The sequence below is a fragment of the Triturus cristatus genome, chromosome 2_2, assembly GCF_964204655.1.
Source record: "Triturus cristatus chromosome 2_2, aTriCri1.1, whole genome shotgun sequence".
Taxonomy (NCBI): domain Eukaryota; kingdom Metazoa; phylum Chordata; class Amphibia; order Caudata; family Salamandridae; genus Triturus; species Triturus cristatus.
The window spans coordinates 830,832,398-830,858,741 of record NC_140582.1 but is presented as its reverse complement, the minus strand read 5'-3'; the positions used below and the strand labels follow the sequence as shown (position 1 = coordinate 830,858,741).

General features: G+C 44.3%; 1 protein-coding gene across 2 annotated transcripts in view; it reads right to left on the bottom strand.

The window, feature by feature from the left end:
* Nucleotides 1-26,344, bottom strand: part of GUF1 (GTP binding elongation factor GUF1) — a 328,054-nt gene that overhangs the window by 233,542 nt on the left and 68,168 nt on the right. For both annotated transcript variants that reach the window (XM_085642161.1, XM_085642162.1), the window contains exons 6-8: nt 23,328-23,405; nt 9,842-9,925; nt 6,587-6,651 (exon numbers count right to left, since the gene is read on the bottom strand). In XM_085642161.1, coding sequence (XP_085498287.1) covers nt 6,587-6,651; nt 9,842-9,925; nt 23,328-23,405 — 227 coding nt within the window. The remainder of the gene's footprint in view (nt 1-6,586; nt 6,652-9,841; nt 9,926-23,327; nt 23,406-26,344) is intronic.

The following is a 26,344-nucleotide window of genomic DNA, read 5'->3' as shown; positions in this document are numbered from 1 at the left end:
TCCCTTCCTCACTCGCACCGGTCCCATTGCACAGCGGCCGTAGCCTAAAGCGCACCTGAGCACCAGAGTGTTGTCCTCACTTCCCCGTCCCCGTGTGAGAATAACGAGAACTTGTTTTCTGACCGCCACCTTTGCTTCTGTCTTTCTTTTGGGTCGCCGGCACATCGGAGTCCTCTACGCCGCCACACCTGCCCGAAGGACGGAACATCACAAGGGAAAGACCCCGGCGCCACTCTACCTTGACGGAAAGCAGAGATTCGTTTACCTATAGACTCAATTCCCCATACTCGTTGGAAACAATCTGGCTGCGCCCACTAAACGGGACTTTATCAAAATAAAACCTTCTCTGACTAGACGTAGAGTCTTGAGTCATTCATCTCACCCGCTCACAGTGGTGGAGAATGCGGGCACAGATCCGTCCATCTGCACTTTAAAGATGGATGTTCTAATTCAACATATAATCAAAGGACAGGAGAAGCTGGAATGGGCGGTCGAGCGCCAAATGGCTTCCGCCAGTGCGGATCGTGACGTTTTCAAAACCACGATAACGGCCCAGTTGGAGGGACTCCAGAAGGTGGTAACAGAACCTCAGGCCACCCCCATTCGTGAGACAAGGGGGCCGAGCCAGTCAACACCCGCAGGTCTGTCCCTCCAAAAGTATGTGCCGGGAGAGGACCCAGATGCTTTCCTCACAAATTTCGAGAGGGTAGCACGGGCCTGTAGCTGGCCCCTGGAAAAATGGCCATTTTTCTTGGCTCCTCTACTGGTGGGAGAGGCTCAAGCCGCATACCAGGTGGCCAACGCTAACGGCGAAACACCGTATGGAACGATTAAAGGCATCATCCTGGATCACCTGGGCCTCGATGCAGAAGCGTATCGAGTGAGGTTCAGGAGAGAAAAAGGTGGACCTGGGGAAAATCCCAAAACGCTATTCTTTAGGCTTAAAATGGCGGCCGACAAATGGCTAACTCCCGGTACCAGCTCCAAAGAAGAAATCATGGAGAAAATTTACCTGGAGCAATATCTAGAGGCATTACCCTACAACACGCAACGGTGGTTGAGACAGCATAGCCACCTAACGGTCCATCAAGCCGTTGAGATGGCCACGACTTTTTCTAGAGCCCAACCAAAGGGGTACAGCGGGGAGGGAGAGAAGCCACGCATGATACCGCCCAGACCTGAGAAAAGGCTCAAACTACCGGAACCGATAAGACCCAGACCCACGAGGTTCGAGGTCCCCGGACTGAAGGGGCCTCAATGCTTTGACTGTGGGGAGTGGGGCCACATTGCCCGTGTCTGTCCAAAGAAAAGACCAACGGAGGAACCCATGGAAGTGGTTTACATACCCAAATCTATTTTATATACTGCGGAGATGGGGACGGCCTTCCATGTGAGTGTGCAGGTAAACGGTCACGTCATTAGAGCCCTCTTAGACTCGGGTTGTAAGCAGTCGGTGATCCAGGGGTTGTGGGTTGCGCACGACCAAATAGTTCCTGAGGCTTCGGTACACATTAGATGTGTACATGGAGACGTGAAACCATACCCAGTAGCTGTCATCCCCTTAGAACACTCGGGAGGGGTCCAAAACCACATAAGGGTCGGAGTACTGGATGAACTCCCGGAAGACCTCATTATCGGAACCGATAATCCGGACTTCTTGGACCTATTCCAACGAGTGCTGAACAAACCAAAACAGGGTACCCACCAAGAGGGTGGTTCCTTAGACACATCTACGGCCCTGATCACCCCCGAACCGTGGCTGACGGACCGGAGCTTCAAGTTCGCTCAAGCCAATGACACCTCCCTGTATAACGCCTGGGAACAAGCTCACAGTACCACCGATTCAGAATCACCAAGGTACCCCAGGTTTCTCATCACCGACGGGTTGTTATTTAGACAGGCATCCCCTAAGGATCCCCAACAGCTGCTGGTACCCAAGGCCTTTAGGGAGCAAATAATGTTTTTTTCACACTCGCATATCCTGGCTGGCCATACTGGGTCGGAGAAAACAACCCAAACTGTACTCAGGTACTTCTATTGGCCAGGGATCTACCAGGATATCAAAACCCATTGCCAAGCCTGCATAGTGTGTCAGAAGAGGAATACTCATCGTCCTCCTGGAGTCCCCTTACAACCGCTACCAGTGATAGGAACTCCATTCGAGAGGGTCGGGATGGACCTGATAGGGCCTTTACCCCGCACAAAAAAGGGTCACTTATATGTACTTGTCATAGTGGACTATGCAACCCGTTTTCCCGAAGCTTTTCCCCTAAGGACTCCCACCACCCGGAACATAGCCGACTGTTTCCTGGAGCTATTCTCTAGGGTAGGCTTCCCCAAGGAAGTCCTTACAGACCAGGGGACACCCTTTGTCTCTCGCCTGATGAGAGAAGTCTGCAGACTCCTAGACCTCAGTCACATCAAAACCTCTGTGTACCACCCACAGACGGACGGTCTAGTAGAGCGATACAATGGTACACTAAAAAGCACCCTTAAGAAAATGCTGGAGGTGGAAGGATCAAAGTGGGACCGACTCTTACCCTTGGCCTTGTACGTCATCCGTAGTCAGGTGCAGAGCAGTCTCGGATGTTCGGCCTTTGAAATGTTATACGGGCGCCAACCCCGCAGCCTGTTGGAGATGACTAAGGAGGTGTGGGAGAAGGAGGAATCCCTGGAAGCCCGGGAAATGATGGAGTACACTCAGGCGTTGAAAACAAAGATAGGGAAGCTTCGCGATCTCGCTTACACGAATCTAGCGAGAAGTCAAGAGAAACAGGCCCACTACTACAACCGAGGCAAGAAGTGGAGAACCCTAAAGGTGAATGACTGGGCCTTGGTGCTTCTTCCAACATCCACACACAAGTTCCGGAGCGAATGGAAGGGACCATATAGAGTCATCGCCACCATCGGAAAAACCACGTACAAGGTACAACTGTCCCCCAGCAGGACCCAAGTTTACCATATAAACATGCTTAAAAAATGGATCGGCCCCCCCCCGAAAACGGCCTCACTCTCACTGCCTACACAAGGGAAAGGAGGGACAACGCTACATCAACTACCAATCAACACCGAGCTCAGTCAAACGGAGCGGGACGAACTGTTGGAGGTCCTGCAAGTCCACTCTAGCATCTTCTCAGATCTCCCGGGGAAAACACATCTCACCGAACATCACATTGAGACAACTCCAGGAAAAGTGGTCAAGCAACGCCCTTACAGGATACCAGAGGCAAGGAGAAAAGCTGTCCAGCAGGAAGTCCGAGACATGATGCAATTGGGAGTCATCAGACCCTCCAGAAGTGAGTGGTCCTCACCTATCGTAATGGTGCCAAAGCCAGACGGGAGTATTCGTTTTTTTATGGACTTCAGGGCACTGAATGAGATCTCGTCCTTTGATGCTTATCCCATACCCCGTATCGACGAACTTATAGAGAAATTGGGGGAGGCCCGTTACATCACCACGTTGGACCTGACTAAAGGGTACTGGCAGGTACCCTTACGAGAGGAAGATCGGAAAAAGACTGCTTTTTCTACTCCGGAAGGACTCTACGAATTCACGGTGTTGCCCTTTGGACTGCACGGCGCACCGGCCACCTTTCAGCGCCTTATGAACACGATTCTACAGCCCCATCAAGCGTTTTCATCAGCTTACCTTGATGATATCGTGATTTTCAGTCCTGACTGGAAGACCCACCTCCAACACCTGCACACGATCTTCCAGGCTCTAAGAGCCGCCGGATTACATGTCAATTCTAAAAAGTCCAGGATGGCATTCCATAAGGTGAACTATTTAGGTTATGTCCTGGGTCATGGCCTAATAGCCCCCCAGTCTGAAAAGATAAAAGCCATCACTGCTACCCCTTTCCCTTCATCGAAGCGTGAGATGAGAGCATTTTTAGGGTTGATAGGGTATTACAGGCGCTTTATCCCTAACTTCTCTGAAGTGGCAACCCCCTTAACCAACACTCTCCTCAACAAGGTCAGACCCTCCGTATTCCACCTTCCCACCGAACAGATGTTACACGCCTTTCATACTCTCAAACACATCATCACTTCAAGTCCGGTACTGTCCTCTCCGGACTTCTCACGTCCCTTTATCTTACACACGGATGCCTCGAACCATGGGTTGGGGGCCGTCTTGTCCCAAGAGACGGGTGACGGGGTTGAACACCCCGTTGTCTACATCAGTAGGAAACTGTTCCCTAGGGAGATGAAGTACCCGACGATAGAGCGTGAATGTCTAGCGATAAAGTGGGCCACGGATAAATTACGCTACTATCTTGAAGGGCGTCACTTCCTCCTCTATACTGACCATGCACCCTTCCAGTGGATGAGCCGGAACCTCTCCAACAATCCTAGGGTTCTCCGTTGGTTTCTGTCCCTCCAGCCGTTCTCCTTCACTCTCAAACATAGGAAAGGAAAAGACAATGCTAGTGCGGACTACCTGTCCAGGACCTTTCCTCTCCCCAATCGGGAGAAACCGGTGGTGGAGGAGTGTAACAAGGAGAGCGGGGAGGATTGTCGGCACGGGGCTGAGTGGTGGGAGGCTCGGGATTTCACGGGCCCTATGTTTTGTAAACCACAGGAAGACGCATGGACAGCTTCAGGAACTGAGGATCCGACTACAGCAGACGCCTTCCCCTTTAACTGGGATGAGCTCTCGGACTACCCCACCCACTATGATGACACCCTGGGCCCGCAGCCAATAAAATACGACCAAGAACAGTTGGGGGTGTGTATGAACACCGGAGCGGGAGACCTGGAGAAGGAAAGACGTGAGAAGGAGTTTGGAGAAGGAGATCGAGAAAGAGGAGAACGAGGACGCCTTGAAGACCGAGGACGGAGGTCAAGAGGAGAGAAGCCGGAGACAGGAGGACTCCGCAACCACGTATCGCCGAGCCGCGCCCACGGAGGAGCGTGGCTATCCCAGGTACGTGACCGTTTCACGGGCTGGGTCGGGAGGCGGGAGAAGGCGGAAAGTTAAGCTAACGCCACTCGCCGACTCGTTTGTTTCTGCACTATTCCCTTCCTCACTCGCACCGGTCCCATTGCACAGCGGCCGTAGCCTAAAGCGCACCTGAGCCCCAGAGTGTTGTCCTCACTTCCCCGTCCCCGTGTGAGAATAACGAGAACTTGTTTTCTGACCGCCACCTTTGCTTCTGTCTTTCTTTTGGGTCGCCGGCACATCGGAGTCCTCTACGCCGCCACACCTGCCCGAAGGACGGAACATCACAAGGGAAAGACCCCGGCGCCACTCTACCTCGACGGAAAGCAGAGATTCGTTTACCTATAGACTCAATTCCCCATACTCGTTGGAAACAATCTGGCTGCGCCCACTAAACGGGACTTTATCAAAATAAAACCTTCTCTGACTAGACGTAGAGTCTTGAGTCATTCATCTCACCCGCTCACATACACATAAAGCAATAATGCCCCTACCTCGCTTCCATGTTACTCTTTCTTTCTCTAATTTAAACACCCCTCAGTGAAAGATCATGACATGGTAAGGCAGATACTTAAATAAATACTTAAGTACATACACCGGGAAGCACAAATACCCCCATCCAATATAAACTTACATATTTCATGACCATCCAGTGTTACTTGGCGGGTGGGAAGAGAGGTTGAGGAATCGTTTTACTACTTCTATTAATGTTATTTTTTGTCTTGAATAGGCACTTTACGTCACTCACCAAGTGGCTGATATCCATTGCAATTGATAGATCATACTTGAATAACATAAATGTGGCATGCAATTCGGATGAATGAGCACTGCAAAATATGTTTATTGGAAATGCAATAAAATTTGTGTTAAAAAAAACAATAACTGGTGGATGAGCCCCAATAAGGGCGAACCCGGCCCTGGGTTGCTTGTGTTTCAGTTCGAGAAGAACCTGGCCATGCAGTTCGAGCTTGACTGTTCCCACTGGAGCAAAGTCAAGACAGATTTGCATTTGGCTGAGTCCAAACTGAGGTGGCATAGTGTGCAAAATAACGATACACTGAGGTGCGGCCCGAGCAATTACCAGAGGCTGAGATGAAGTCAAGCATTCCATCCATTACATTTATGTCTTTTTCTAAAAGTTCATAGCAGGACAGTTTGTATTCTGTTTTCAAGTCTCCAATGGAAGGCAAAGAGACCTCCCCTTCTGGGGTAACCTCAGGCTCCTTCTACCAAGGTGCACAACAACCACTGACGCTCTCTGAAGGAACATTCAAGTAAATGAAATCCGATTCATGAAAGTAAGTCCCCATTTTCACCAACTGTGACTTGTTTCCTACAGCAGAACCAATGTTCAGGTCAGTTGAGATGCCATTGGGAATCTCTTTGTATATAATGTCCACAACTGTTGGTTTCCCTTCCAATGATGACATCCTCTTCCCACCAATCTTCTTCAAATGAGTTTGATTTTTTATTTAGTGTTAATGAATATTAATGCAGGCATACATATATTCGTTTGTGGTGTGTTTGCGTATATATACATACTCAGGATACAAAATTGAAATGAACTAAAATGTCTTGAAACCATCTAAGAGAACGTCAGATCTAATTTTATTCAGAAATGAAATGCTAGTGAAATATACTTACGGGGGAATCTTTGCAATCACTTCTTGGAGAACACGCTCAACATTAGTTCCATGTTTCGCAGAAATCTGATGGAAAATATTAAAATAAACATAAAAGTACTGTTTAGTATTCTGTATTGGAATATAAATTACACTTGAGTCAAGACATGGCATGGACATACCAGCCAATCTCAAGCCTAGCGTGCTTAATATGACAGTAGTCTGCGGCGTCAGTCATAAGTGCATATAAAACCACAAAGGCTATGTAAAAGTCAAATATCACATAAGAACTCATGTGAGGTATCTCTCCACTTACATATGGGACAAAACATGAACTTAAAAGTAACCAAGTGACTAGCCAGGTGTGGATGCTGAATTACAATCTGCATGTTTTTGCAATAATAAAATGCTACATTTGGCATAGGCTAAGGTCAAATGTAGTTTGGGCAGCAGCCATTATGGCTTGTAATAATAAGGCCTAACTACATAGTTCTGAACTTTCGTTCATTTAAGTGGCACACATATGCATGCTTAAAGACTAACATAAGCCTAAGTGATATGGTATAATTAAAGTTGCAACAGTTTACACATCGGTACAATTGTATAGTTTTTACAGCCCATTTATTGCTAACTTTGGCTAACAAAAAGATATGAACTCCATTCTCTTGACATATAGAACTAGTAGAAAAAACAACAATTAAGGCAAAAAAAAATGTTTTCATTCTGTACAACATCAACGTTTAAAAGTGTACGATTCATGTCTTCATGTCTCTATCATCTTTTCTCCCACCCCAGAAAGGAGTAAATCCACAGCAGCTTTGAGGCTCTTTCAGAACAAAAGGCGTCCTGGGCTCCATCCGCTCCTGGCAGCCACAGGGAAAGAGTAGCTAGTTCTGAGCCAGTCCAAAGAACTGCCTGTTCAAAATGACTCTGACACTCATTAAAGTACAGCTTCCGCAAATTGGCAACTTGCCTTCTGATCTAAAAATCTGGAGTCAAAAGGAAGCAAAAAAGTGGCCTCATTTGAGGCTCAGGTCTCTTCCAGAGTGACAGGAGCCTTACGCTCTGGAGCTGAAAAGCCAGAGGGTGCTGTCAACGGTTGTGTCTTGCTTTGATCTCAGAAGGGCTGGTGGTGGTTAGCTTTGGGTGGGACTCGGAGGGATAGAAAGCAAAACTTAGTCAAGGATTCCTTCAGTAATCTTGCAAAGATGGTAAACAAAGCCTTGTGCGATTACTTTGATCACAAGTTAGCAGTGAGAATCAAGAACTGGTTCATATTGTTGTGGAAGAAAGGAAGTGATTAAGCAGGAAATAATGATTTGTGTAAAAAATTCAGGCATTCACTGCTGGATTAGCCTTATAAAACATTACTACTCTTAACAGCTTGAATCGATCGGAATAGACATAAAAAACATTGCCTACTTTAAAGGAAATGCTGTCTGGCTGAATGAGGACTGATGAGAGTGAGACTTATGCTTTCCCTTGAATCTCTAACTCTGAAAAGCCACTCTCATTCTTTGAGAGGTTGGTCTCTTATTAAGCTACAAGAGTAAGATGGACAAGGATCTATTGATGAAGCACAAGTATGAGCAGTTGGAAATGGACATTTGAGGGTGTCCTGAATAAAAGCGGGAAAGCCTTTTTCTCACCGGAACATGTAGTTTGCTGTTCAAAGAACATTACCTCGGGGTCTGGGTAGGTCTGGTGCACCAGAACAGATCTTATATAACCATTGGAAAAAGTTCTGAAAGTTTGGACATTTGCTTTCGCTGCTACCTTTTCAACGTGGACGTTATTTACATATAAGTAAGCACAGCATGGACCACAGCACAAACAATAGCTGTACATGCTTTCCAAATCAGTAGGCATCTGGGGGTCTACTGGAGAATGTGCTCAGTTCTGGAAACCAAGTGTTGTATCCACTTATAGAGATATTATCTGCATTGCTGTGTACACGTTAGGTTTCCAACTATGTTGAACAATTCTACCATCAGGTGTACTGCATACATTTCCACAGGCCATCTCTTTTATATTGGGTCCAACTCACAGGTTGATTGCAATTTGCGATCCACTCGGAATTGGCGCCATCACTAGGATGGTGCCTGCTATGGTTAGAAGACCACCATGTCTGTGATTGCTTTTTAATAAAGCAATCTTTGTTTTTAAAGGAAGCTTGTTTCCCTGTAAGGAAACTGGTCCGTGTTTAAAAATAAAAGTTTCTTTTTTTTTGTTTCTTTGTTTAATAAGACTCAGTGGGCTTGTGGTCTATTGCTCCTTCTTAAATAAACTTTTATTCTACATTCACAAAAGGGAAGAGTCCCTCTGGGACCCCTTCCTGTTTGCGAATGGGTTACCACTATCTGCTTGTAGTCGGCAAAGATTTTATGTTTTGCAACCAGAATTCGGGTGCAAAACATTAACACATACCATTCCGATGCGGTATTTAGAAGGGACATCCTTAAAAAATACTTAATCGGTATTTGGTCGCATTCACACTTTGCGATTCTGCAACAATTTACAGATTCGAGTTCTGCTTTCATAGGTAATGATTTCTTGCGGTCGCAAACGAGGAGATTCGGCAAATTGGACCAGTTGTGAACACAGAAAACCTTAGTACATCTGGACCCAGGGTTACCTATTCTTGATCAGAGATGTGTCTACGGCAGTATGTGCTCGTTATCATCGTACCAGCAAGGAAATAGGAAGGTGGTTGTACAATAGCATGTGTCAATCTCTTCTATTCACAGTGGATATTGAGGTATTTACTGAGTGCTCAAAAGGAAAGAAGCATTACTAACGTTTACGTTTCCATGAAATGTGCAAGGCACAACCCTGAGGCTTACTAGAAAATCAGCAAGCGTTTTCAGGAAGCCTCAAACTAATACAGTAGGTACAACAGCCTTGCTTGATTCAAATGGTTGATAAATTCATGCCTGTATGTGCAGTTACCAGAGCTATATTACTACATGACAGACACAAGTTTAAGTTTGTTTTCACACTTGTCTTCTGCATTTTAAGACAATGCGGTGGTTGCTAGTGTGTCCGCCTTCTCGCCCACTGGACCGGATTTGTACTCTAAATAAAGACATTTCAATAAGTTCAATGAGCTTTCACCTTGCTTTAGTCTGATATGCATTGTTGTTGCCAAAACTCAAGAAAAACCTCTGTAAACCGACCTATTCAATATATATTAAGGGTACAATTTAAAAAGCAACTTGCAAAACATCTACAACATCCTATTTATAAATTATGCAAAAAAGTTTTTTAAACATCTTACCCGAATACACTCCTCTCGTGGAATGTCAAACACCTTTTCAATTTGTTTCTCAACTCTTTCTGGATCTGCGTTCTTCAAGTCAATCTAGAGAAAACATTTGAAAATGTTTAACTAAAAATAACAGGTACCTTTTCAGGCAACAGATAAATGAGGGTCGCTCAGCTGGTGTGAGATAGCAATGTGTGGTGACGTTTCTTCATCACTACCATGCGCACATTAAAAAGTAGTTCAGTTAGTAGATTATACATAGTAACCACAGGTCAACCTGTCCCTGGAATGGGTTTCCCCATGCTGTACATTTATGTTGATCACATTGTTACACTCTCTCTCTACAGAAAGGTTCATACCAGTCACTACTGGATGTTCTGGTCCCAAAACCAGAAGCATCTAGCACAATAAACCAAAGAGGAGATGCCGTTAAAGTTGTCAACTGATTATGTGGCCATGGATATTTCAGCAGCCCCAAACATTCAACTTCTTCCACCTACTCTCCTGATGCTTTCCATATCTCACCTTATCGACTGTCCACCCAGCACTAACTCATTCTCGAACAATGAGATGTTCAACTTTGTCAAACCAGCTACAACCAGATATGTTAACAACATTCTCTTCGAACCCTTCCATCTCCCAGGAGATTAATATGAAAGAACACGAGGAAGGATGCCCGCTTTTGACAATTATCTGCTCTTCACACGGCTTACCACAACGCTGGACCTTCATGCATCTCTATAACCAACTTCACCTGCGTCCTACTACAACACATAGATTGGACTGTCGATGGCAACATCCCTTTTGACCTACTATACACACTGCCCAACCATGAGGTCAGCCCAAGCTTTCAAGGACGATGATTAATTTCTTTGACATAAGCTACCTACAGCCTAAGGTCCTGACACCCACATGTGAACCAAAACTGAGCTTGAGACCCTTCTACATAACTTGCGTTGCACCCTCCAGTTGACGGTAAATGCCACGCCTCACCTCCACTCTATGAAGGCCATGGCAGGACACCTATTGATTAAAGTCCAATTGGTCCAGATGAATATTTCCAGATCCAAGTCCATACCAATCTTCTGTCATGATCCCAAGGCTACAGCCTCTCATAAGGGACCTCCAACTTCTGTTTAGATGCCCTGAGATTCCCTCTAGTCCACAAGCTTATCCGGATTAATCTGTACACAGACAAAAGATTACTCTGTCTGAAAGTATGCAATCAATAATCTAATGGAAAATATAAGCTTTGAGGTCCTAAGCTTACCTCAAACTCAATCAAGATGAATTTGTGCTAATTGCAGTAATTGCAAATAAGTGTTAACAACTCCACCTTTCTGCATTGTGGGAAGCATGGTACCGGACCATGGAGCAACAGTGCTTGCCTGTGTGGCGCTTAGAACAGAGACTCGTTACACCAACACAATTGCGGATGGGCTGAGGCCCACACTCTCTCTCTTGGAGCCACATTCAGGCCAGCTCAAATTAAGGTGAAAGAAACCACGCACAGACATACGTTTGTACAGCCTAATTATTCTGGAGGGAGCAACAGTATGGTTATCATCCTGTTTCCTTTGTAATAAGAATGGACGTTCCAAACTCGGACCTTGTTTAATGGATAGTTTCAGAATCGCTGGTAGGATCAATACTGTCTATGTGCCTAGGGTTACCCCCTTGGAGGGTCCATCCTGTCATTCACATTTCTCAGCTAAAGCCTTATTTTCCAGACAAATTCTCTAGAACTCCTTCTCCACCTCCTCATAAAGATGTGAGAGGCCAGTGAGAACATGAGATTTCAGCTATTGTATATTTGATGGCAGGTTACTGTTTTTAGTCAGGTGGAAGAGTTACCCTATTATGATCGGTTGTGGGAGCCTGCCTCAGCTGTCCATTATAAAGTACTGATCCTCAGGTTTATTCAGAACCAACCCACTAAGCCTGGTGCCCTGGGAAGGAGGTATATTGTTATGAATTCCACCGATCCAAGTCACGGGTAGCATGGTACCAGACAATGGAGTTGCTAGGCATACACGTGCGGTTTTCGGAGCCGTAGCTTGCCACCACAGCATGATTGCAGGAGTACTGAGGCCCACACCCAAGCAATGTCCAGAACACAAGACATTCTGACAGTTTAACAGGCTGTTGGCTTTGGGGGCATAGTTAATGTGGTGGCCCTCTTTTAAGTGTGCATTGCATCCCTGACAGTTATAGGCTTTGCAAACATGTCTGGGTGTTTCTCCTTCCATGTTTCTCTCCCTTTTTTCCTCCTTCATTGGTCTCCTGCTCTTCCTATTACTTAGCTGTTGCCTCAGTTAGTTTCCCCATCGGTTAGTCTTCTGGTTCTGGTCTGTTCAAGCTTGTCGTATCCAGCTCTGCTGCCACTCCTGTTCTCCATCAGAACCTTCCTAGATGTTCCAGAAGGTGTTTTTGTTGTGTCAAGAGCAATTTCCTTTTTGTTGGCAACTTCTTTTGGGGACACAATTCTGGGGACATTTATATCTGGAATTTTGACTTCTGGAAGGGATTGTCCATCCAGCAGAGTTAAATCCTCCAGAATAAAGAGACAAACTTGACGGTTCAACTCAGGAAATCAGAGGAGTCAGACAGACTTTACAACAACAGCAAAAACGAACAGATGAAAGGAAAAAGAAGGGTATGCGAACACGTGGCTCACATGCTTGCGATGCCACAAAACACAATGTATACCTCACTGCTGAGGCCTACACAGTCCAAACCAGTCTGGGTTGAGTTCCCAAGTGGAGGAGACTTGACCTGGCAGTGGTCATAATGGGGCAAGACTTAGACTGAATTGCATACAGCTGATGTATGAAAGTTGAGTATTAGTTGAAGGGGTGATAACCCACTTCAAATAATAATCACAATTGTTGTCAGGGTGAATCACTCAAGTGTCTAAATACATGTGTGTTTCACCTTTTTATAGCTTGGCACAAAGCAGTCAAGCTTATTTAGAAGTAGTGTTTATGCAGCACTTAAACAGTCAAAGTCAAAACACAAAACAAATCCTAAACCAATTCAGAAAATTATTTTAATAAATTAAATGACAAAAATCCAAGAATTAGAACCAGAGGTATGAATTTGTAAAGTCTGAATTAAAATAGACCCAAAAAGCACAAAACACAAACTGTGCTAGACCGGGTAAAAGTCAAAAGCTAAGTCCAATTGCAACGAATCTCTAATCAGATACATGGACCAGATTGGACCCGATGGAAAGTTAACTTTCTGACTTGCATACTTTTCTGGAGAAAAAAAATGGTTGTCAAAGGAACAAGCTGCACCCGAAGTGTGGCTCAATGATAGCGGGCTGCAGAAGAGTAGGGTCCCGGTGTGGTCGTCAACAAAAGAACAAAAGTTCCAAGCGAGCGAAGTCCAAAGTCCTTGCCAGGGACGGCCTTGACATCTATCACATGCTACTTAGCATCTGTCCCAGTGAAGCCCTCCTCATTTGGACTTAGAAACTTTTTTGGAAGATGAATCTCCTTCACAGGGGCAGACTGGCAAGTTGAGGCAGACCAGCGACAGCAAACCTGGTCACAATCGGTTCTCCGGGGAGAAACTTGGCAAAATGTTTCTAAGTTTCATTTTCTGCAGATTGGGGACAGGAGAAGTACACCAACACCAGGCAAGGGTCAAGCAACATGACCCATGACAGGCCCAATTGGAATTAGTTAGTTGGGAGATACAGGGAAAGCGGCTTCTGGAAGTTTGTTGTGTCCCTGAAGCTCAAATAGGAGGTCAGTCAATTGATTCTTGGAGTCAATTCTGAGGCTCTGGGTTCAAGGCAGACAGGTCCAGTCTACCCTAAGATTCTTCAGAAAGCACAGCAGTCCTCCTGGTTCTACATAGGTCCAGGAGTGTTTGATGGAGGTATGTGGGGTCCACGTGTATGCCTAATGCCAGCCTGTGGGTAGAGTGCAATACTTTGCCCACCCCCAAACTAGTTCTGGGCATTTCCTCCCCTCCCACTAGGTCTGGTGCCAGCCTGACTAGAGCACACAAATGGGAGGCAGGCTTAGATCTGAAGCTTAATCTGCCAGTAACAGGGTAGGCATCTTCTGAAGCGCAGGAAAGGGCTAGGCAAGGCCCTCAGGCATTCTGGCAAGGGAGGAGACCCTCTACCCACACCCAGACCCATTTGCCCACCGTCGGGGCGCAATACACCTTTCACCACAGGTGAGCCTTAAAGTGATAGCTGGACACTGGCATGAAAGCCTTTTGGTTTTCAGGAGGAAAATGACAATTTTCTAAAAGTCAAATTTCCAAAATAGTAATGTAAAATCCGACCCGACCATTACGTTGGATTTCAAATTACTATTTAAATAAGTCCTGAAATTTTTTTTTGTTGCTATTCCTAACTTGAATTCAGTTTGTATCAAATGTAATAGTGCAGACCAGGGTTAACCTCTGGGAGACCCAGCCTTGCAAAAGTGAAAAAATGACTTGGAAGGTATTTTACTGCCAGGACATGTAAACCATTAAATCTGAATGCCCTACTTTTAAATACCACGTAATCTGCCCTGTGGGCTTTTAAAGCCTACCTTAGGGGTGAATTATAAATATTCAAAAGGTTGGTTTAGGCGTGGCAAAGGATTAATTTTGTCAGCTCGAAATGGTAGTTTAAAACTTACAGTGCTACTGTAGTGGTTGGCACAATGATAGTTGTAGCCCACCCGTATCATTTAATTTACAGGTCTTAGGTACCTATATACTAGGGACTAACAAGAAAATGAAATGTGCCAGTCAGGTGTACACCAATTTTACCATGTTAAAAAAAGAAAGCACTGGCACTTTACCTCTGGTTAGCTAGAGTAAAGGGCACAGTCATATGGCCAACAAAAACGGGTTCAGTAAAAAGGTAAGAAATCCTGGGTTACCCTGCAGGAAGGAAAAATAAAAAATCATCTGGTCTTTGTCTAGAGTGTTACAAGGGGGAAAACACAACAGACTGGAATGCACCTATGACTGATCGAATGCTGCTGAGAATATTTTAAGCATTGCTTTCATCACTTCCATGTTTCTTGCTGCAAGAGACAAGCATAAGGCTGAATAACAGAGAAGAATTTTCAGAGCCTCACTCATTGATTCAGTGACAGCATCAGCTTAAAAGGATTCTATAATCTCATCTTCAGGGTTCACATTACGCAAAAACAGTCTTGCATCAATTGATCCCCTGCTTCACACGCTGACTTCCTTATAAACAGAAGCAGACTTCAGGTTATCTTTGCTATCACACAGCACATTAAAAATGGTACAATTCATTTAATTTTAATTATTTAAAAAAAAAAAAATCTAATAAGAGCAACCAGAGGTATGGATTTTTAATGTGTTTGGGCAAAAAGCACCAAGAAAAAGTAAAGAGCAAATTATGAGTCACTGTTTTTGGTTGACCGGGACCTAGGCTTGATTTCAGGCCAAACGCGATGGAACAGAGATCAGAGACACAAAGAGAGCTGTCCCGGTCAATGTTTTTACCAACATAGTCCTTGGCGGAAGGCTGCATCCAGTAAAGTCCTCTCAAATTCGGATAGCCGCTGAAGGAGGTCCTGTTGAAGCCACTGGTTTTGGTGGAAAAGCTCAAAGCAAGAAAATTAAAATGTCCTGCTAGCCAAAATCCTCTTGTCAGTAGAAGTACACCAGGCAGTACAGTACACCTCTTTGTTCTGGGAACAAGTGGGAGAAGGTGCCACCAGTCACAGACAGTAGGTCCAGTTGCAGGTCCAGCTATGTTCTGATGAGCTGGGGTGACGAGCCACTTTTAAAGAAGTGGATGAGTGAATAAAAGGGATTTATAGATGCATTGCTACTCATCTGAGTGTTCCGGCACTGAGGACTTCTGGTACACCCCAAAAAGCAAGACTTAAGCGTAAATATTCTCTACTAATCAGAGGCAAGGAGCCAAGAATTCTGTTTTGTCAGAATAGCGTCCTCTGAAGAAAGAGTCAGAAGTTCTAAGGGAAGTTGGTACCAGGCTTTAGCAGCTAAGAAAGAAAAACACTTGTCTCCCGTCCTCATTTGCATAATTTGGGGCACTACCACCTGAGCTGTCAATGACGATCACAAACCTCTTGCAGGGCAGAAGAGAGAAAATCTACCTGCAAGATAGCCAGGGCTGATTCGGAACAGTGCCCTATGAACCAAGGATACTGGTTTAAAAAGAACCTGCATCTTGATAGCAGCCAGTGGAGAGATCTCAAGAAAGGAGAAATCGAAGTATGTCTAGGAAGTCTCAAGAAAAGGCAGGCAGTGGCATTTTGAACAACCTGGAGCTGGCGTTGCAAAACGTCTGGCTCCCCTAGATAGAGAGCTTTGGCATAGTCCAGCCGAGAAGTAACCAATGCATGGACCACCGTCTTCTTACACTGTCCACTGAAATCATTAGCCAGTGGGAATGACTCTTGAATACTCCCAGATGAAAGGTTGCAAAGTTCCTAACGGCAAACCTTTACTCAGCACATACTGTTTCGCTTTACTATACACTATCCCACAGCTCACTATCATTAGTGACATCCTATAAGGTAGAACTCTTCTGCCCTGATGGAGCCAGGCCGACTGCAGTTGGCCCTAGAAGCAAAGGACCCCTCTACCCTTGGTCTCACTTTATACTTAACTATGAACGGAAGACTTTCCCATGATCCATTTCAAGCGAATGAAGTCCCTGAACCCTATCCATTTGTCCTTCCTTAGAAAATAAGAATTGCATTCCAATCAATCAATCATAGGTTTGTATAGCGCGGGCTACTCACCCGGAACGGGTCTCAAGGCGCCGAGGGAGGGAGGGAGGGTATGGGTGGTTCTGCCGAACCTGCAGGGTCACTGAGTTGCATCGAAGAGCCAGGTCTTGAGGTCCTTTAGGAATTTCGGGAGCGATGTGGTTTGTCGGAGGTGGTGAGGGAGGGAGTTCCATGCCTAACATACATATCTTCCAGCCAAATGACTCAAACCGTTATTTCTGCTCCGGGAGCAGTTTTCAAAACTCATCAAGGGGAAAACACGGACGGTGCGCAGATACTGGAATTCTAATGCTAATTAGTCTAATGGCTTCACAAAGGAATTAGATTGTGTATGTTCTACTTTTAAATATATTGTGGGCTGCACGGCCTACTTGGGGGAGTTGTACGTATTATTTAAAAGTAGGGATACTTCCTGTCAAATAGGGTTACTGTGACTGGTTTGCCTGCATATTTAAAGGATGCAGCAGTCGTCAACACACTCAAGACTCAAGCCATGTTTTTCTTGTCCACCTAGTAATTGGCACAATATGCGCTGCAGTCCACAGTAATATTAAAATTTCCATGCCACTGGTGTATTTCCTGCAGCATGTATTATGGACTTATTTTCAAGCTAAATATGCCAATTGGGTATTAGCCAATTTTATCATATTTTAGTGGTGCAAGCACATATACTGGGACTGGACAGCAGTGCACTGGTATGCAGAGTTCAAAAACTAGCAACAACGGTAAGCAAAAAATGGGGGTGATCATGTACAGAGATGGATTTTGTAGCATAAGTAAAGTGCAACAATCTTTCATATAAGAAAATATTTCCTAAGGGATATAGCCCCTAACTCTCAGATGATTAGTTCTTCATGAAAAAAAAAAATGGTAAACTAGGGAAAAAGTAGAGTGCCATTAAAGACCTTGAATACTCTCTACTGGTAAAACCTGCAAGTGTGAAGTCATACCCTTTAGTTAACCATTTCTAATACAAGATTAACAGTTTTTTAAATCTAAATTTCACTTAAAAATCCTCATAATCAATAACCCCCTACTCAACGTCAATCCAAATGTAGCTAAATCTTTAAATGTTCCACAAACTAAATTATGTTTATCAGGAGATATATTCACTCAACAGACACTCCACAAGAAACATTCTCTCTACCACCACTCTTGTGTAACAGTTGGTCCAAAAGTACTCCAGTAATGAAAATTAGCTGATTAGCTTGATCACGCACCTATACTCAATCTTTCCCAAGAAAATATCCTGTCATCATCATCATCTAAAACAACATTTCACAAGTCAGTAAACTCTGTTGATGCATAATAAATGCTTCATTGAAAAAGGGTATCTTTCCATTTTTGCTCAATTCAGGTCAAACTATACCCATGTTAAAGAAAGCCCAAGATTGCTCTAATCAATTGTCCAAATTCCAGCCTGTGAAATATGTGCTATGGAAAATGTGTTGCTGAACAACTATCCCTTAACATGAGCTAAGACAAGCTCTTGACACTTTGCCAATCCGGTATTTGCCGATGCTCCAGCACCAGAACTACGAGTCTTAAAAACCTGGATGAATCTCATTGCATATTGGACTGTGGTGATGTAGGAGAGTAGGATCTGCACTTATGTTGCCCCCACTTTTTTCTGATGTTAACACTGGTTTCTGGCTATAGTTTGGCTGGGTCCCTGCTAATCGGGGCCCCAGTCTCTCTGTTCTCTCTAAACAACAAGCATATTAGATGCACTAGTGATTGGATACTGTGGTACCTTATGAGCCCCTAGTATATCGTACCTTAGGTACCAAGGGCATAGGTACTTCACAGGCCTACCAGGGGCTGAAGCATGTATTATGCCACCCCTGGGAAGCAGACTAAATCTGACACCCCAGGCCTGTTACTGCAGCCTGGGTGAGGTAGTGTTAGCACTCCTCACTGAGGTATAGGTTCCCTATATCTCACCATACACACACATATAAACCTATCAGTCACCCCTAAGGCAGGCCCTATCAATCCTGAGGGTAGGGTGCTTGGTTTACAATGTGAGGGGGTGCCTCTGCCTGAGCAGGGCCCCTCTGCAGCTGGCAGAGTCTATTCTCTATGGCTGTTTGTGAATGCGGTTAAACCATATACTCTTAAGTGCATTATAACCTAGCGGTAAATGCTAACTTTGGAATGACTGCATCAAAACATGTCGTGTTTGGTGTCAAACAACTTGGAATCATACCCCCACACTAGTAACTGGTGTGGGAGTATGATCCCACCCTTCTAGAGGGGACGACATGTACCTACTGTGGAAACACGGTAGAAATCTCAAAGAGCCCTGGCATCACAAAATGGATGCCACCAGCACAGACACTGGGATGCCCTCCTGCTGCTGACTGAAACTCGCAGTGGAGGAGGCCCAACAATAGGCATCCTGTCACAGGGAGGTGTCACCACCTTCCAGACAGGATTTAGTGTATTGGGGCTGGGTGGGTGCACTCCTAGAGTGCTTTGAAGTCCTGCATTGGGGAACCAGTAGGCTCCTCTGTGCATATGCCAGCTCAAACCGGTTCAGGGGCTACCTGACCCTGCTCTGGCACAAAACTGGACAAAGGGAAGTGGGTGTAACCACCCACCCCCCTGACCCTCCCAGAGGAGTGGTCATAGAGCTAGTCCCTCCCTTTCCTTTAGTATAAGATAGGGAAACCTTGCCATTGCAAATCAGATATCTCTGGACGACGCTCTACAAGAAGAATCCTGGCCCTTCGACGTTCCACTACCTTTGGAAGACTGAAGAATCTCCCTTGGAGTCAAGGAGTGACTCCCCTGCTTGGCAGGCACCAAAAACTTGAATCAACGGTCGCAAACTTTCCCGCTCCTGCTGGAGTCCTAAGTCCCAGCAGCCCCGGAAGTGTATTTCCTGACTTCTCGACGGCCATTGTGAGTCCCCAGCAGAGCTGAGGCGAGTGGACCCCATGAGTGACGAGGAACAGCAATACCCAGGTACCGTGCACTATTGTCGAGTGCAACCCCTTCACGACGTTCTACGAACTTGTGCATTGGACCATGTGTGGTCCAAGCCTCCTGCAGGATTTCCCTAAAAAATCAGAGGCCTACCTCGTCCCGAGTGACCATGGGCTCCTGTGAAGCGAATCCTCACGAGGAGTCTTCGCGATCCCTTGCCAGCTGGCTTGTGGGTCCCCTGAAGACTTTCTCATCAAACCAAAGGGCTCCCCTGGTTGCTCCAGGCCTGCCCTGACTTACCCTCGCTGGGTGAGTCCCTCAGACCTTGCTGGTCTGCACCGCTGACTTTCTTCACTTTCCACAAGACTTGCTGTTGCCAAGGCTTGTTGACTCCAATCCGGTTGCCGACACCTCAGTAAGCTGCAGACTTCCTGGGACACTCCGAATCCAGCTCCTGGTCGTCGTCGATGCCTCCTGGACCTTGTGGCTGAAGAGTCAAAACACCCGTGATCACTTGAAATCACCCAACTTCCGTGGGCGTCCATCTTCCTGGCCCCGGGTCACTGGCAAGTGACTGTGAACACTGTCCCTTCTGCTTTCAGGTCTTCTTCATCTTGAATCCAGCCTTGGATTCCATCGGACACTTCTCCAGTCTTCACAAGCAGCAAAACGTCTTCGGGTTCCATTGAAAATGACGACGCGACCCGACACCAAAAGACACCTATGCACCCGGCTTCCCTGGGTGAGGTAACTCGTGCACTCCGGTGCTCCTATGGGTGTTGGCCCTCGAACTACTTCTCTTGTAAGTGGCTTGCTTGTAGACTCTCTAGAAGTACCCTAAAACTTTAAAAATCCAACCGCGACTTGCTCCATTGAAATCAATAGGGAACCCGTGGCTGTGTTCTCACACTGCACGCATCTCCCGTGGGTTCTTTACTTACCTGCCTTGGGTGGATTAGAGAGGCCCCAGCGATTCTACAGGCCCTAGGCCTTGTCCCCTTGCAAGTCGACTTTCCTAAACCTCTTTTTTAGTATATGGTTTGGTACGCCCCTAGGGCCCCAGCCATATTTGTGCTTAACTTATTGTGTAACGTTGATATTTGCTTATGTTGCTGACTTCTAATCACATAAAGAGATTAGTAGAGTGTGTCTAGTAATAAATACATATATATTTGATATATATACCTGTGTGGTGTCCTTTCATTTGGTAATTCAAGAGATTATAAGGTAAAACAAGCTGCTTTACATTCCTCTGAGACTTAGCCTGAAGGCTACTCTCCACAGCTACCACTAGGATAGCTTTCTTTAAAAGGTTGTCTTAAACCTATCTACCATAAGAGTCGAATTGGACTGGTGCAAGGTGGCCACTATAACTAGTGACTAGCATATGCCAGGCCAACTTCTCACAGGTGACATCTGCCTTCTCATTCCTCATTTGTCTTGCTTTATTGGAAGCATAAGACACAAATGACCATCAGAGGCTCATCTCAATCCTTGAATCCCATATGCATGTCAAATGAGAGTTCTTCAGGTGGCTCATCTTATTGCTAAGCAACAACAGACAGTTGGTCAGGTTCGGCAGTACCAAATCTGATCCAAGTCCAGTCAGGTGCAAAGTCCCCTACGACTCTGATCTACTCCCATGTTGTACATCATGTACATGGACCCACTAAGATCCTTGATGGAAGAGACGGGTAGCTATAAACCAAAATGCAGATGATTAGAATTTTTACAAAACAAACATCTGTTTCATAGGACAACAGCTCTTTAAAAAGTTGCCTTGTGAATCGTCACAACATACATCTGCAAACTACCTCAAATTCAATCCAGCGAAAAACGATATTATATTCATGGAGTCCAAATTTAAAATAGAGTTCTTCTCTGAGCTTGCTTCAATGGCTTCAACCCCACCCTGGTTGGTGAATTTAAATCATTCAGTTTATGGCTCAATAACAAACCTGGCCAAAGCGGCAACTGCTTCTCTGCACTCACTATTGGAGTAACTTAAACCCCTCCTAAATCCAAAGGGCTTCTGCATTGCTGTGCTGGCCATTGTCGTGTTTCGGACAGACTATGGAAAATCCATTCCCTAAGGAATTGCTAGGTCCTCTATAGTTCTCTTTTATCAGCGAGGCTGATTCAGTATTCCCTATACCTTCAAACCTGTCCCCCGAAACCCACAACCTCCACCACTAACCCTTTCCCCTACGCTCCAAACCATAAAAATAATAACATTATACCTTTAACCCTATAGCATATATCTATATACCTTAACCAGTTCACCACTTTCACACTGTCCTTACTTCAATATATGTTGGGAACAAATACTTTAGGAAGGTTCCTTTTTAAGTACTTATTTTAAGAATAATTATGATGTGTTATTTTTGAAGACTGGAAACAATACCCACCCTTTCAATTCACACTGTCCATCCTCCAATCTCCTGTTCATGTGTGTCCTCTTATCAGTGTCTATAATACATTTCCTCTCTATTCTTTCCAGCTCACCACCTTAGGATTCAGTGCCAACTCTACCCAAAAATTCCCTGACCTTCTCCCTCTGTGTTTGCTGCAGAGATTGTTGTTAAATTGTTTTGTAGTTGATGTTAAACTGTTTTTCACCTTTACACACTATATTTCTGTAAGGGGTCCATGATAACTTCATGGTAGTTTATGATTACAGTACACTGACGCCTTCTGGATAAGTTGCCCTCTCTGAAAAGTTTAAAAAATACTCTGAGTTCTGCCCTCGTCTCTCAGAGCATCACTTCTGGCGGTTAGTCTGAATTACTATATAACGGTTATTAGGAGGAGTATAGGAGATTTGCTTGACTGGGCCAACCTCTGCCACACATAGGAGGAAGTAATCAGACATATAGACTCCTAGTCCACATATATGCATCAGAGTATACAAAAGAAATTCCTCCTCTACTGCTCAAATATGTACTACTGAGAGCTTTCACTAGGTCTGATCATCCATGGCCCCTTCATATGAGTGTCTCTTCCAACACTATAGGCTGAGCCTAGGAGGACGTAATAATGTTTGTGGCATAATTTCCATTTACACTCCTGTGGGAACACCTAGGCATTTCTACATCCAATGGAAGCATGTGCCACCAAAGAGGGGCCCCAATCTGATGCTGTTGCAAATATAGGACATATAAGGTGATATGTACCTGAGGGCTTACGTGATTGCATCTATTTAAAATGTTTCATAAACCAAGCATTATGTGCAGCTCCATTCTCGCTTCGTTGTGGCCCGTGGGCAGAGCTTTCTCTACATGCACAACCTGAAAACGGATCCCACAAACACTCACACTCTCTTTACCAATCTATTCTCCAGGTTTAATGATTAAGGCCCCCCTAACTAGTTAGCAAAGAAAAAACTAAATCACAATGACAGTGCAGCTCTGGCCTTAACACACACAATATCAAGACGCTAACCACACAGGCCACAAAACAGGCACACCTCAAACCATGTCACTCTCATGTAGGTGCTGTCCATCGGCAAATATGCTTCTGAACCTCATCAGGGGTATGAAGGGTTATACAAAGGCAACTACACTACACTACAATAAGAGTAAATAGAATTGCCTCATTAGTGATGTATTTATTATATTACAATACCAAACAGGTACCCGTTAACACAGCACTCAAATGGTATTGTGATGGATTATACAGCCTGTATAGTACTGAATTTAATTGTAAAAAAGCAAGAAACGCGAGCAGAGATCCAGGGCATGCACAATAAGCGTGGCTAGAATATAACAGCATAAAAAAAATAATAATGTTAATTAAACACCAACATGTGTGATTACCTTATTTATAACTGGGATTATAGATAGCTGTGCTTCGAATGCCAGGAAAAAGTTTGCCACGGTCTGTGCTTGTATGCCCTGTAAAATGGAGACAAGCATGCACCTACTATTTAATAATAGGAATATTACATAGGTAAAGAACATTTTATATAAATGTAGACAAATGGTCAAATTGTCTAGTGTAAAACACTGTGAACAAAACACTGTTCATAAATAAAGAATGCAGTAGACTAAACATTTTAGGTTTATGCACAGTATCAAAATATAGGCACAGTGATGCAGTTCTCATGGCTACATGTTAATTTTTATTTTCATAAATAAGCTCTGCTAGACATGGTTCTCATTAATCTACATACAAATAGGAACTGCCTCTGCAGCCTTAAACCCCAGTAGAAATTGATACATTTCATAATCAAAACTTTTAGGGCTTAACGGGCAAATGGGAAAAAAGAAAGAGGCCCTGGTCTCCTTCAATTTCTTTTTTTGTTTGATTTTGGGATTCTGAATATCTAGTATTTTTACCTTTTGCAGCTGGGCGCTGCTAAACGGTTGACACATGCTTGTGCTTTTATCTAAAAGTAATATATCTATATAAAGATATATATTGATCAAGGCCAGGATAGGCTGAAACGCGTCCTGCTGACTAAACTGCAATAAACAAGAGCAATATATATCGGCGTCTGTGCCCATCTCGTGTTAGAGGAGGTTACGGGTGTTTTGGAATATATATTTCCTGTTTGCTTTTGCACCATAAAGCAACTAGTCCACCCCAGATGACAACAGGGGGCTCAAGCTCAAACTGAATGACTAAAGGCTAAATAAATACTATATATGGAAGGTGCAGCCTACTGCCAGACACTACAAGGTTGTGACCAACATAGTACCACAGCCTAAGGTATGGCTCCTGTGCACTAGTCCTTTATCTGCTGGACAACAAGTCCCCAAAGAAATCTTTGCATAAAGGTCCTGAACAGAAGACATGAACCTAAAGGACGGAGATTACATAGGCCAGTGACAGAATCTGGGTTGCCACACACCAGGCTGTTAAAGTTGCATGATTTGAAACCTAATATTAGTGGCACAACTGTCTAACAACCAAGAAAACAGCAAGGATGATGAATATGAAATCACAGCTGAGACAGAGCAGAAACCAATTATGTAGACAAAAGAAAGTGTTAAAATAACCTTCTTACACATCTTGGAAGGTCCAGTGAATCTTTATTTCATCAAGTGCCAAGTGATGAGAGTGGTGCTACCCAAACCTCACCAACAGGCTTCAAACTGTCCTCCCAAGAATCTTCCTTGAGCACCATTCTACATTCTATGTCGCCGCATTCCAACTCCACATTCTACGTTCCACAGTAGCACATGCCACACGTCTTCCCCCTTTTATTACCGAAATGAAAGAATACAGTAATATCTCAACAGAACAATAACTCTACAAAATCCTAATAACACAATACATCCTACAACATTTTATATTCTTACAACATTTGGATATAATACAAAAATACAATATCTTCCCCACCTGCATATTATCCTGATTCTAGAACTCACCAAACTACATAACTCCCCAAATAAGGCAGTATCCTCTTTCAATGCACCTATTTCCACATTCGTATATTCAATGTGACCTTCTCGGATTCCTTCCAACCCTTCACTTTCAACAATCCCCATCATGTAACCACCACATCCACCCTCATCCTCCCAGTCACTCACTTCATCCATTTTTACACACTGCCACACAACGTAAATTCCATATTTTACCATCCTCCAACTGAAACCTACCTCCCAACACCTTATTAATTCTCAAAGGTTGCCAGCAGGATTTTCCCTTGTCAATGAATCCTGGTCTCTTGACACTAACATACTGTCCAACCATCACCAAATTTCTACTCCACTACTATGGTACACTCTTGTGCGCATTTGATGCTGCTTCACTCTTTCCCTCATTTCCCTGTCCAGTACAAAACTGAATTTCTTGTAATTCTTCTCCTGTAATCACCATGATATGAGACTGGAAGCTGAATTCCTTCCTCTCAAAAGCTGAAATAGCATCTTTTCTGTTACCAAATGCGAAGATATACTATATGAAAAAGCATACTTTGTAATGATTTCCTCCAAGGAAGCCCTGTTTTCAATGCCAGTTGTATCGCTTCTTTCATAACCCTATTAAATCTCTCAACTTGGCCATTCACTGTGGGATGGTACAATGCTACCCTTGAGTGCTAAGTTCCATGGTTTCTTAAAAACTATTTTATTTTATCAGGCGTAAGGTGTATACCAAAACTTCAGGAACCCCTTCACTCGCGAACACATCCTCTAAGAATTCTATCACAACATCAGTAGTATATTTGTCAATTATGCGAACTTCAGGCCATTTAGATAAATAGTTAAATAACAGTATAGCATAACATTCGTTAGTTGGGAATGTGGAGAATGGACCCATAAAATCTATAGCCAATTTTCGCAGTGCTCTATCGAGCAACTCCACTGTAACTAATGGTACATTGCACGATTTGGCACTTGGAACTCGCACATAGGTTACAATTCCTCCAACCATCAATCAACCATCATATCACTCCCTGGCCACACAAAAGTTTATTTAATTTTCCTTAGTGCTAGACATGCCTTCATGATCCTCATGACTCTTTTTCATCAACATTTCACACATCTCTTTGGGAGGAATGATTTTATCGCCTCTTAGCACCACACCCTTACATAAGGACAATTCCTCCTTCGATTTCCAAAATATGGATCCATCCCCTTTTTTCATACGTTTGTTAGGCCAATCGTTGGTGATGTAAGTTTTAATAATTTGCATTTCTACATCTTTCTCCATTTTTTGCCACCATTCCTTTTCTGACAACAGTTTAATTTCATTCTCACCCATATCCCATAAGATATCCTCATACGTAAATGCGACATCACATTCCAAGTCCTTACTCTCCACTTGACTAGCGTCACTTCCTACAGGAAGACATAACAACCCATAAGCAATCATATTGTTCCTGCCT